This window comes from Myotis daubentonii, chromosome X (assembly GCF_963259705.1).
Source record: "Myotis daubentonii chromosome X, mMyoDau2.1, whole genome shotgun sequence".
In the NCBI taxonomy this organism is placed as follows: domain Eukaryota; kingdom Metazoa; phylum Chordata; class Mammalia; order Chiroptera; family Vespertilionidae; genus Myotis; species Myotis daubentonii.
In genome coordinates this window covers 29,771,039-29,785,641 of record NC_081861.1, presented here as the reverse complement: position 1 = coordinate 29,785,641, position 14,603 = coordinate 29,771,039, and the positions used below count along the sequence as shown (strand labels likewise).

At 35.8% G+C, this 14,603-nt stretch overlaps 1 protein-coding gene across 1 annotated transcript; it reads left to right on the top strand.

Annotated features, from left to right (window-relative positions):
* Positions 1-3,388: 3,388 nt before the first annotated feature.
* On the top strand, positions 3,389-4,321 carry LOC132223445 (olfactory receptor 1M1-like). The gene has a single exon (XM_059678638.1). It carries the CDS (start codon positions 3,389-3,391, stop codon positions 4,319-4,321), a length of 933 nt encoding a protein of 310 aa, XP_059534621.1.
* Positions 4,322-14,603: the final 10,282 nt, after the last annotated feature.

The window sequence follows — 14,603 nt, the reverse complement described above, 5'->3', positions numbered from 1 at the left end:
TGGAGTCAGAAATGTAGACAATTCAAGAAATTTGTTTTTAATGGTATGAGTGAGATTGTTCAGTAACTGATGGGGCTAAAGGATCCAGACAGGTTTGCTTGTCTGTTTGTTTGAACATAGGAAAGACTATACAATGTTTTTTTTTTTTAAAAAAAAAACACACACAAAGGAATAATCCAGGGAAGGGTTGATTAAACATACAAGAAAGAAGTTAAATGATGGCATCAGTCTCCTGGGAAGATAGAAAGGGAAGGGATCCAGGATATAGGTGAAGAGATTGGCCTTTAATGAAAGGACAGATATTCCTCCATAGTAACATTAAGAAAGAAGAGGGTAGTCAAAATTTCCACAATCTCTAGATTTGGAGATAGATCTGTATAGATGGTGAGGACCTCTGCTGAAATTTCTGGGGCGAGAGAGTGATTGGAGAGAAGTTTGAGGAGGCCATTTATAATCAATTTATCAGAATGTTTTTGTTTTTGTTTTTATGCTGAGCACCCCTATGGTTACTAAAAGATAGTGTAATGTAGTGGTTAAGACAATGGGATCAAGAACAAGAGTTTCTGGTATGAACTTTAGTTCTAACATCAGCTAGTTGTATGACCTTGGACAAATCCCTTACCTTTATTCAGTTTTAGTTTCCTCATCTATGAAAAGGGGATCATATTTTTACTTACTTCATAATTTTATTATGAAAATAAATTAAGTTAACATGTACAAGGGACTTAGGGCAGTGCCTGACAAGCATTCTGTAGTGTTGCTTTCATTATTAATACTCTTCAAATATCTCCTGAGTTAGTTTATTATATTATGTGGCGATGAAAAGGCAACTATTAGCAATGATGTTTTTTTCCAAAAGTTGATATTTTAATTTTAGTTTTCTGCCTGAAGTAAATTTCAATAGGTACTGGTACATAGGTTTGTACACATATACACAATCCCAAGAAATTGGTAAATAGCAATATATCCCAGTTGGGAGAACTCAGTCCATAGAGGATGGAATTGCGACTGGTTTCTAATAAAGAGCCTAGAGGATTGTGTCCTGAGCCCTAGGGTGATCCTTTTCTAAATCCAGCAGCAGAGACAATACCACCAGTTGAGGTTTTCAGTTCTATTCTTATGCTCTTCTCTGTCTTTTTATAATTTAGGAGGAGGAAAGGTTCACATCTGTGGCTGGAAACATCAATGATTTTTTTTTAAGTTAAGGCAGTGGAACTCTTTCTTTCCAGAATAACTTTGGAAATATCCACAAAACATCTGGGTAAGTTCCATAGAAGGGGGCCTTCAAGTCAAATAAACAAATGTTTGCTCCCCACATTCACTTCAAGAGAGCATTGTGCCAAATTAGTAACTTGAATATAAAGGTTTAAACACTAAAGAAAATTTTCTTCATTTTAAAAGGTAGTGCCAGCTTGGGGAGAGTATATGAGAACAAGCAATTAAATGGAAGTAGTCAATATGGCCCCTGGACTGTCACACTTTACTAATACATTCTGAGTTAGTGAAAAGTCTATAGATTGCATGTACATAATAAGTCAGTTTATTATTTTCAGTAAATTCTGTACATATGAAATGGTTAAATGTTGTCTAGCAGAGGTCCTACCAGTCCTGATCGTGCTTGATTTATGATAAGTGTATTTATTTGTTAGTATGCAAATCAGTACTGTTGTAGTATTTGAGAGAAAAAAAAATGTGTTGTTAAATAACTGCAACATTTCTCCTGCAATTTTGCTGCAACTATTCATTAGTACTGCCAACCTCTTTTTTTTCCAGAGTACAAAGTTAAACTGCAAACAAGCAGAAGTTCATGAATTTGTACAATGTCAGTCCAGTTGTGTTAGACTGCGAAGGTGATATGAAGATGTGGCAGATCTTTGAGTAAGTAGCAAGTATGTAAAATGGATCCCTCAGCAACATAGCTAAGGAACAACTTGGAATAAGCAAAGACAAAGCTTCACATTTTATAAGCCCATTTGCTCTCATTTGGATTTACATATATGTGACAAAAATACTTTGGCATAAAGATTCAAAATACAGCTCCGTCACTTACTAACTTTGTGACTTTGAGCAAACTCTTATATGCCTAGAACATAGATGATGCTCTTCACAAATGTGAATGCATAAGCAGTATAGTGGCAATATAGCACAGAGGTTAAACAACAGGGCTCCGAAATCAGACTGAGTTCAGAATTTTGACTCTACTACACTACTATGTATCATTTTTATCAAGTTATTTAATCTCCTTAATATTGGTTTCTTTGTCTGTAAATGAAACATCTTATTAGTAGTCCTACTTAACCCAAAGGATTGCAGTGACTACTTAATAAGAAAATCCACTTAAAGCATTTAGCAGGGGGTCTGCAACATAATAAGCCCTCAAAAAACTCTAGCTCTTTTACTTTGTTTTGTTTTGGACTTAGGATGACATTTTATTTCAGTGAGGGCTTCTCCCTGACAGTTGTCACCTGATATAACTATAAAACCTCCAAATTTCAAATAATAAACACTAGTTCTTAAAGTCTTACTCCTAAACTTTCTTCATTTTGGCTTATGCCCAGTCAACTCCACTTTAAATGGCCTTGTTAACGACATTAAACTTCACCTCTGTATTGTTTAATTCAGTGAACGTTTCTATGTGACTTTTCAGCAGTATTTAATGCCCATAACTAATTTCTCCTTGTGGAAATGTGAAAACAGAAGTTTAAGAAGTTGTGAGGAATACCTATTACTTTAAAGATTAAATTTTGGATCAGGTATTGGAAAGAAACTGACATCTTTGTCTCAGGAACACTGAAACATGATCAGCTTAATAATCACATGCACATTGAATGCTCAACTGCCCAAAGACAAGGCTAGATTATATATTCTTTGAATGTTTCTTTTTGCTGTCAGAGTCTGAGATTTTTCCAAATTAGTGATGATAACTGCTACTATTTGTGCAGCAATAGCTAAAATACAGATGTGAGAATTTTACATGTGTCTGTGCAATCCTCACAAAAAAGTGTGCATTCTCCACATTTTAAAATTGATGAAATAGACTCAGAAAAGCACAAATAATAAGGTCATGAAGATAGTGAGTGGTAAATCCATAATATTCATTTATTCAGTCATTCTTATATAAATCCAACCAATGTTTATTAAGCACCTACTATGTGCTGGGTGCTGTCTTTAGCAATGGTGTACAGCATTGAACATTATAAGTAAAATATATAATGTATACCCTTGTAGAACTTGTATTTTAGTAGGCAGAGAATATGACCAAGGACTATGTGGTTCCAAGATCTTATTTAGTTCTATAATCTAGTACAGTGTACTCTGAATGGCTTTAGTGTTATGTTACCATTTCACAGTAAAGTTGAACTTTTTCATTTTTAGATACAGTAGAACCATGCATCAAGGAAACCGAACTGTCTTTGAATTCTCCCTCCTGGGACTCTCAGCAGGTTCTGAACAGCAGCAACTCATCTTTATGCTGTTACTGTGCATGTATCTGGTCACCATGGTAGGAAACTTACTTATCATCCTGGCCATTATCAATGATGCTCACCTCCAAAGCCCCATGTATTTCTTCCTTGCCAATTTATCCTTCATTGATATCTGCTTCACAAACACGACAATCCCCAAAATGTTGGTAGACATCCAAAGTCAGAGCTCAACCATCTCCTTTTCAGGATGCCTTTCACAAATGTACTTTTTTATGTTGCTGGTGGACCTGGACAATTTCCTCTTGGCAGCCATGGCATATGACCGGTACATTGCTATCTGTCATCCATTACATTATGCTGCATTACTGAGTCCCAAGCATTGTACCCTGTTGGTAGTGACCCCATGGGTCATCTCCATTCTTGTCTCAACACTGCATCTCAGTTTGCTGAACCTCTTGACTTTCTGTGATAAGAGAGAAATCCCACACTTCTTCTGTGACCTGGAACCCATTTTAAAACTTGCTTGCTCAGACACCCAAATTAACGACTTGACAATCTTAGTCATTGGTGGAGCAGTAATCTTTATACCCTTTGCCTTTATTATTGTCTCCTATGCCCTTATTGGTTGTACTGTTCTTCTGGTTCCTTCAGCCAAGGGGAAGTGGAAAACATTATCTACTTGTAGCTCCCATCTCTCAGCTGTGTCCCTCTTCTATGGGTCCATCATTGCGGTCTACTTTCTCCCCTCTTCTCACTACTCACCAGAAAGGGATAAGGTGGCTGCCATCATGTATACAATTGTAACTCCCATGATGAACCCCTTCATCTATAGTTTAAGAAACAAGAACATGAAAGGAGCACTGAGGAAACTATTCAGCAGAAAAACATATTTTTGACATTAAAGACACCTGTATCAACTTTTTTTTCTTTTCCTGATTTTTATTTTTTTATTTTTTATTTTTATTTATTGCTTACAGTATTACAAAGGGTATTACATATGTGTCCATTTTATCCCCCCGCCCTAGACAGTCCCCTAGCCTCCCCTACCCCCCAGTGTCTTATGTCCATTGGTTATGCTTATATGCATGCATATGTATCAACTTTTTAGACTTCACTGAGCACATAGAAGATCCAAAGCCTCAGGTTACTGGGAAAGTTTTTACCCTGGAAGTTTTTACCCATCCATTTCTTGCTCCCAATCCAGGTCTAAGACTATAGATTAGACTTGTCTCTCCACAAACACATAAACAAAAATGTTCTTTTATTCCGCAGTTCTTCACCACTTACATGCAGAGTTTTCTCTAAATAAGGTAATGGTCATATAGTCAGTACTTAATAGTTTTTGTCTAATTTTCGGGTGGTCTTCCTTTCCCTCTCTACTAAACCTTACATGTTAGATCATTGATGGGAGGAAAAAAGGAGGGAAGGAAGGAAGGAAGGAAGGAAGGAAGGAAGGAAGGAAGGAAGGAAGGAAGGAAGGAAGGAAGGAAGGAAGGAAGGAAAGGGGAGAGGGACAAAGGTAGGAAGGAAAGAATTGATGATAATAGCTCAAAATATCTTACAGATAATACCCTGTTAAAGTTCACAACTTCCAAACAATAACTTGATTTTCACAATAACACTATGAGGTAAATAATATATAACTTTCATGTATTAAGCAAGGTAAAAGATATACTAGTAGAAGAAAAAGGCAAAAACAATCATGTCATTTGCTCTGTTCTGTGCCCTACAGAGGCTCTCCATCAAAGTAAAATTTTTTTCAGCATTTAAAGTCCTCTACCACCTGAACTGAACACATTTCCAGAAGTATGAGCCATTGTCCACTTTCCCCACCATCCTTAAAACTCTCCACATTCCAGATACATTGAACACTGAAGTTTTTTGAGCTGTCTATGAACTTGCAAGACTCTTGCCTTTGTGTATGCTACATCTTTTCCCTGCAATATCTGTTACACTTTCTCTTCTTACATTCTCTGTGAATTCTTTCTTAGTCATTCTCTTCTCTCCTCTAGGTTCCTGTAGCACTTTATGTTGCTATTGCATCACCTATCACAATGAATTATAATTATCAGAATATTCATTGATGTTAACCAAGATGCAGCCCTAGCCTGGTATAATGCCTGGAACAGAGAAGGTGCTCAGTAAGCCAAATTGAATTTAAAAAGTTTCCATCTTTCAAAACAGAAAGTTTAGTGTTTTTTTTTTAATCTTCTGCTAACTTGTTGAGTAATAATTGATGAATCAACTAATCTCTCTGAGTTTTAATGTCATTGAAACAATCCATGAAACAGTATGCTAACTTTTGCTCCCTAGCTATTCCATTGACAATATGAAACATGTTTGAGGTTAAAACATTCTAAGACAGAAATCTGTGAAAGTGCCACACTAGGTAGGTGCCAAGAGTCCAAGATATATCAAAAGAAAGTTACACAAGAATTTGAGAGCTTGAGACACATAAGGATTTTTGCGTGGGTATGGGAGCTAAGATAGGATATCTTGGCCCTTTTATGCTGTATCTGTAATATCTTAATATTTGATCATGGATGAAACCTCAGGCTTGTCATGTACTTAGTACTGCTAAAATATATCCCATTGGATTAATTTTTCTTATAATGGGATAATTTGAATGAATCTAGCACCTTTATTCCATGACACCTTCAGGGCTGAGTTAATGATTTTGTGGTTACTCAGGCACCACAATAGTCTAATCAGTGCTACTCAAAGTATAGTTTGCAGACCTATACTAATCAAAAAACTATCTGTTACTGATCAACAGAGACTGAGGTGAAATAAGTTTAAAAATTGAGATTAAAAGTTTACCATTTGAGACAGCATGAATGCACAAAGACGGTATTATACTGTCAAATAAGTCAGACAGAGTAAGACAAATACCATGTGATTTCAGTTATATGTGGGACCTAAAGAACAAAATAAACAATTAAACAAAACAGAATCAGACTCATAGATACAGAATACAGACTTATGGTTACCAGAGGGGAGGGGTGTTGGAAGGCTAGGTGAAAAAGATGAAGGGATTAAAAAGTACAAATTGGTAGTTACAAAATAATCAAAAGGATATAAAGTACAGCATAGGGAATGTAGTAAATAATATTGTAATAACTGTGTATACTGTCAGATAGGTACTAGTTTTATTGGGATGATCACTTTGTAAGTTATATAAATGTCTAATCACTGGAATGTACATCTGAAACTAATACAAAATAATATTTAAGGTACACTGTAATTGAAAATAATATTTAAAAAAAGGAAATTGAGATGAACATTTAGAAGCATGGAGGAATTTCATACTGCCATAAAATTTTTATTTTATTTTACAAAAGTATCAGTCTGCAAAAATTTGGACATTGAAAAAAATCTGGAAGCACTAGATTCTTCTTTTTCTTCTTCTGCTCCTCCTCTCCTCCTCCTTTGTATTCTTCTTTAAAAAAATCTTAAATAGGATTCTGTATGGTGAATAACTTTTTGGCCAATGCAATAGGATTTGATATTGGTTAATTAAGATTTAAAGTAAATTATAGCAGAGTCAATAAACACACACACATACCCTTTACCCACTACTTTTCAAAATACTCTATTTTGACATATTCAACGTAACCATATATTCTTTACCTAATTTGTTAATGTAAGGCCATGACCCTTTCTTTGACTATGGATTGATTGACTGAGTTCTGTGTATCGTTCTTGTATAAATCTCATCCATAATGAATCATCTTTGACTTCCAGTTTCAGTTTCTTTAAGGTGAAACAAGAACTTAAAGATAACTCAAAGAAAGCTAAATGCATATACCTCTTTGGATAGCTTTTAATTTTTGTCCCCAATCATAAACAAGTTCAACTGACACAAACAACTTTGGAAAACACAACTGACTCTCAGTAAGGTAACACAGAATTGGCAGTACAGGACCAATGTAGTCATATAGAGAGTAACTGACTAGCTATAAATATTCACCAAGGTATGACCATTGGCCAGAATGTTGTGTGCAGAGAATAAAGAGTATCTTTAATCTAGAGATATATTTACATCAAGATCAGCTAAGAAAGAGGTTAGTGTATATTTAAAAGATATAAGCTGCTCTGATTAAAGTTGATGCAGGGGGCCTGAGGGCTTACTTTTCATACAGTTTACCTTATCTTGGCTCATATATAGAAAGCTAGTCTCTACTAGGAAGGAAGAACGTATATCAGCAGCTGACTGCAGGTGACCTGTGTTCTATAGAATATCACTTCTCTTCCCTTGCCCTTTCTAAACTACAAAAGCGTGCTGTTGCTGGATATATATAATTTATCCCTACCCCATTAAACGCACTCAACAAGTTGTTGAGGGACGAGCAAAAACAGGAGTGTACAGATAAGGAAGTAATGGAATGGGGCCATTGATATACCAAGAAAATTATATTTCAGTTCCCTGGTTATACCTTAAGGCCAGAAGAGGCCAAACCAAATAGTGTTTAACCTAAAAGTTTGTTGAGATGACAGAAAATTTTCTGTAGTGTCTGAATTGAAAGTGGGGCTATCAAAGAGAAGGCTCTGTTTCTATGATGCTAATCTTCCCACTCTAGAGGAGAAGGTGCTCTTAGGAACATGTGGCTTCTAGAGAGCAGAAGCTATGTCTTTTACCCCTGAGGTCCAAATCCCCACCTTGGTGCCTTTCACAAAATAGAAGCTAAAACTGCTTGTAAAATAAATAAAAATGTACCTATAGGTGCAAGATTTTGTGTAGGACTACGGATGAGTCTGGAATTTCAGATATATCAATCATCTGATCCCTACACATCTGGAGTTTCAACAAATGTGAATGCATATCCATAGCCATAACAAATGTATTCATAGATAAAAGCTGTAGTGACTTATAGGATATGATTTGAGATGCCTCAAAAATCACCTGCCCCCCAAAAAGGCATGTTACATATTTATGGGATACTATATGAAGAAATGAAGAAACCAATGCCTTTATTACATATATATCTAATCACTATGCCCTTAATGCCAGATAAGAGCAATGGTTCCTATCACTGGGAGTATACAGTAGTCTAAGATAAGCAATCTTGATGCAGACCACTCATCAACAAAAGAAAGAACACATATATAATTTCTTTATTGATTAAGGTAATTACATATGTGTCCTTATCCACCATAACCCCCCGAACTCCCCAACTCATGCCTTCACCCCACTGTTGTCTGTGTCCATTAGTTAGGCCTATATGCATGCACACAAGTCTTTTGATTGATCTTTCCCCCTTACCCCCACCCTCTCCTACCTTCCCTCTGAGGTTTGACAGTCTGATCGATGCTTCTCTGTCTCTGGATCTGTTTTTGTTAATTAATTTATGTTGTTCATTATATTCCACAAATGAGTGAGATCATGTGATATTTGTCTCTCTCTAACTGGCTTACTTCACTTAGCATAATGCTCTCCAGATCCATCCATGCTGCTGCAAATGGTAAGAATTCCTTCTTTTTTACCACAGCGTGGTATTCCATTGTGTAGAAGTACCAAAGTTTTTTAATCCACTCATCTACTGATGGGCACTTAGGCTGTTTCCAGATCTTAGCTATGGTGAATTGTGCTGCTATAAACATAGGGGTACATATATCCTTTCTGATTGGTGTTTATAGTTTCTTAAATGAATGGTGTTTATACACTCTGATCCAGCACAGAAAAGAATATCTACTGGAAATTATGATGAAGAAAATATTTTTTGAAAATAAATCAATAAAACAGAAACAAATGGACCTGGCTTTTGTTTCTTAGCTGTATGACCTTGGGGAAGTCACTTTGCTTATTTAGTCTTCAAATTTCTTCCTGTGAAAAATAAGGTAAATAATACTTATTTTAATTATTGTTTTCAGAGGTTTAATAAAATGTTCTATAAAAAAAATGCCTGGCACTGATACATGCTTAGTAAATGTAAATATCCTCTCTGTATCCTTTTTTTTGTTTTGTTAATACTCACCTGAGGATGTTTTTTTTCCATTGATTTTTAGAGAAAGAGAGAAAAAACTTTGATATGAGAGAGATTCATTGATTGGTTGCCTCCTACATGCACCCTGACCAGGGCTGGAATTAAAACTGCAACCCAGGTATGTGCCCTTAACCAGGAATCAAACCAGAGGCCCTTTGGTGCACGGGCTGACACTCTAACCACTGAATAATACTGGCCAGGGCTTCATTCCTTTTTTATACATTTAGATACTGAGGGTCAAAAAGAAAATTAACTCTGTTCCAAGTGACCTCTAAGCTTACCTCAAAGATGAGGTATTTAAAAAGCTTTACAAAAGAAAGAAAGATGATAACTTGAAAAAATGTAAATGTGGAAAAAGAGAAGAGTGGTATAGAGAATCAGAGGAAAGATTTAGTCCAAGGTAATGTAATTACACGTTAAAAATTAAGAAAAATAAGACATTTCTTAAACATCATCTTGTGTAGTTTGTACCAAGACTGGCCTTTTCAAGAAAGCCTCACTTGAATTTTTCTTAAGCAATAAAGAATGGCATCTAACGCAGAACTAGTATCATGTAGAAAATGGATATGGCCCTTTCTTGGTCCAGAGAACAGTTGGAATAATATTGCACGTATATATGGCAGCAGTCAAGCGAGAAGAAAAAGTGGAAAGGTATTTGGATTTGACTGCAGCAGAGAGGATCCTTAGGAGGGTGGCAACAATGAACATGTAGGAGAAAAGGATCATCTGAATGAAGCCCTTGATGAAAGAGAGCAAATAATTCATTACGTGGGTATCTGAGCAGGAGAGTATCAAGAGTGGGGAAATGTCACTAAAGAAACTGCTCAAAATTTAGACTTTTAGAAGTCAAATATAAAGGTCAAACATCCTAAAGACACAGTATCGATAATTCCACCCATGTAGCATGCAGACACTACTTGGTTACAACAAACTTTGTACATAGCGGCAGGAGAGGGCAGTTTTGGTACATCCAAAGCAAGGACCTCTGAAGCATTTAGCATTAAGTTGACTCCATTTTTCATTATTGAAACAATATATACACAAAATAATAAAGATGAACCAATAGTCTAGGAAAGGGAAATAGCCTACATTCTTGAGAGTGGATGAAGCAAAAAGCTAAGAGGTAAAAAAAAGTGTCTGTTTAGCCTTTCACCAGAGGTCAAAGAATATATGCTAATACTATAAAGGAGCTCAGTTAATTTAAACACATCTCTAAAATGATGTTTCACGTTGTTATTTTAAATGGAGAATATAAAAAGTCTTGATTTGAGCCCTAACCGGTTTTGCTCAGTGGATAGAGCGTCGGCCTGCGGACTGAAGGGTCCCAGGTTCAATTCCGGTCAAGGGCATGTACCTTCGTTGCTGGCACATCCCCAGTAGGAGGTGTGCAGGAGGCAGCTGATCAATGTTTCTCTCTCATCGATGTTTCTAACTCTGTCTCTCTCCCTTCCTCTCTGTAAAAAATCAATAAAATATATATTTTTTAAAAATCTTGATTTGAAATCTTGCAGGCTAACAAGAAAAAGCACACCTTATACTCTAGTGTCTAGAGGAGAAGTTCTGGATTATGTCTGCTCATCAGAATTCCATGTATTGATACCAGAACCCCACACTGGATCTACTTAATCTGAACCTCTGCATATGGATCCTTATCACCGTTTTTTTGTTTGAAGAAAAATGAACTTCATTGAGATATAGGTTTCATCCAAAATTGCACCCAATGTAAAGTTTACAGTTGAATGAGTGGGGGCAAATGTATATAGTTGTGTAACTACCACCTCACAATCAAAATATAGAACATTTACATCACTCCAGAAAGTTCTCTCCTGCCCCATCACAGTCAGTCTATCCCATCATTGGCACCAAGCAAACACTGATCTATTTTCTGTTACTATGTATAGTAAAACCTCGATTTTGTGGACCTCAATGGACTTCAGATCTAACAGACAAAATTTCTAGTCCTTTTGTCACATGTGAAAATTAACTTGTTGATTTAAAAATGCTTTTAACCAAGAGTTGCTTATGTTTAAATTAATAGGCTATTTTTGTTATTAATTCACTGTTATTTTTAACAAATTTTGGCAAATAGGCCATATGTTGTAAAAAACACTGTAGTAATTTCACCAACATAAATAAATATTAAATATCTATAACTATAGTCTACATATTAAAATCCAAGAGACAATGCTCAATGAATGATTAGCATGTGATCACACCGCATCATGTGCGATAATTGGTTCTGTGATTGTGTGGCGTGACATTCTGCAGTATTTTTAATGCACACTGACCAATATTTCCACTTGCACTGAGCCACGCCCCAGCCATGTGCATTTGTTTACTCATGGTGACTGGTGAATGCACTCATTTACTAGACCTATTCAGTATAAATTTAAAATTACAGTAATACATACATTATATAATGGACTATCAACTTTAATGGACACAACCTCACCCAAATTAGTCCATTATATCTAGGTTTCACTGTATTTGTTTGTCTGTTCTAGAATTTTATATAAGTGAATGTATACAGTGCCTAGAACATCCCATTTTAAAAATTTTCCATGAGCAATTTTGATGGACAGTCAATGTTGGGAACCACTAATACAAAGGTTTCCATAAAGGATAGAGTCAAAGATGACCAACATGAGTTGGATATAAGCCAAAGGGTTTAGATTCTAGAAGCATATGTTTACTTAAATTATGATATGAAAAATAATTCTTAAAAAATTGCTGTAGTTCAAAACTAAGGTCCATGCAGAATTACTGGACAAAAGTTAAAATTTATATTTAACTTTACATTTATAGTAAACTTTAACTTAACTATGACTAAATTTATATTAATAGACTTTGAAATTTATTATGTGTCAAATATGGCATAACTAAGTGACATATATCTCTCTAAGATTCATTGTCAAATGCAAAATCACACCCCTCTCAATGTTTTAAAAAAACTCTGCCTCAGTAGGACTTCATCAAAGTACCAAAGCAAATTACTTAGTAGTACTAGACTATAGTGTGGAAGGGGAATGAGGGCTTGGATTGAGGATAGAATTTAATAGACTCAGTCATGAACACCATAATAGAGCTTGCTGTCATGAGATGAACCTATAAGTTTGTACCCTAGACCAATTACCAGTTGTCATGGAGCATTGGCCTGGATACTGCCACTGTCTCCATGGGTACCTTTGCATCTTTGTTCTAAGGTTTTCCCATTTATAAATGATATTAAACAAGATGCTTTCAAAGGTTGCTTCTGACCTCAACATTCTGTGATTCTCTTTTACTGAAATCCTTGATTTAAAAATGCCTATCAAAATATTTCCTACCACCAATACTTAATATTAGATTATAATGTATGTAAGAAGGAGCTTAAAAAATATCATTGGAAGAGTTTATAATTTCAGGTTATTCCAGCTCCTAGGGTGACCACAGCAACTGTGACAGAGATAAGACCTCAACGTGGGTTCTCTATTCTTGGAGCTAAATGTGGTATTTGAATATTATTATTTATATTTGTTATATATTCTGTTTTTTTAAACCTCACCCAAGGATATGTTTTTATTGATTTTGGAGGAAGAGAGAAACATAGATGTGAGAAACATTGATTGGCTGCCCCCATGCAACCTAGGTATGTGCCCTGACTGGAAGTTGAACCCTTAACCTTTTGGCGTATGGGATGATGCTCCAATAAACTGAGACACCCAGCCAGGGCTATTATTTCTAATATTCCTTTTGGAGTCATGTAGAAATTCTAAAAAGATGCCAAACTTTATTTGAAGAAATTATACCATCAAGCAGTTATTTTAGCTTTACAATTATTTTTCCCTTTTTACTGGGCAAGAAAGGAAAGGTACACAGAATTAAATAAATTACAAGTTTTGAATGTGTATAAGCAAAGGCATTTTTCTCTCTTCTCTTTTTATGAGCCACTCACAGCATAGGCATTTGAAATATAAATTCAAGTTAACTTAATACAGATCTTCCTAGAGTATCCATACATTCACTGGGTCATGAAATTCACATACAAGAGAAAGTCTATGTAACCCACAAAACTGTACCTTTCTATAGTGAGATCATTTCTCAGAGATGTGTTTTCAAAGCAAAATAAGGAGCCAATCTAGGGAATGTGCTAGCTTAAGAAAAGAAAAAATAAACCTGTATGTGTTTAAGTCACAGTCTAAAAACTACACATTGATAGTGGTATGAAAAAGATTACCTACATCCATACTGATGAGAATCACTCACAACCCTATTAAAACAAAAAATAATGCTTGCTGAAAGAGCAAGAAAATATGATTCCATTGAAAACTGTCAGAAATATGGTAGCATATGTATAAATCTAAATTTATTAAAATGTTAAATATCTGAAATAAAGGACTTCCAGAAACACTTGTAAAATAAGACTTCCCAAGTAAAGGGACATATAAAAAATCATAGAACATTCATTGTAAACATGAAAACCTCCCCACATGTATGGAATGTGAACCAAAAAGGTTACGGGCAGTTTTTGCTCATGCAAAAAAGAAGAGTATTTTAGACATTTTCCCTCAAAGGGAACCCCTCAACTTTACTTTGACACACCAGATAAAAAATATACCATGTCACAAAGGGAAAACACAACCCCTAAGGGAATAGGGGTTGGAAGAAGAGACCAAGGTAAAAGGATATAAGTGCTCAGTACTGATCCCAGAGAACATCACAACTCTGGCAGATTGTCTGAGTACCCATTTAACTCTGTCATCTCCTCTGCCCACTAATGCTCAGGCTTCTCTTTAGTGAAACCCTACCCTTGATAGAAAATCCTTTGATCATTCTCTCCATAGTACAAAGACTAATTCCAGCTTCCAAGGATTCCTGTGAGTTGCTGGGTGTGAGAGGGGAGAGGGGGAAGACAGCCTGAAGAAGAGGGAGGTGGGTAGTGTGACTGTTAACAAAGGTGACACCAGTGGATTCAGTTAAAGGAGTCTGGTACAACTGGGAGAAGTTGAGGCAAGATATATCCTCTCTCTTCCTGCATCTTGGTAGAGCTATGCTTGGTGACCACCACTCTTTCAAATTATGTACTGATGCATACAAGTGCCAATGTTCTTGCAAAACTAACAAAAGCTAAATGACACAGAAGACAAAGCAAGGATGTTGTTCCTGGCTTTGTTTCTCTTCAACAATGATAATTTGCCACATCAACTTACCTTGC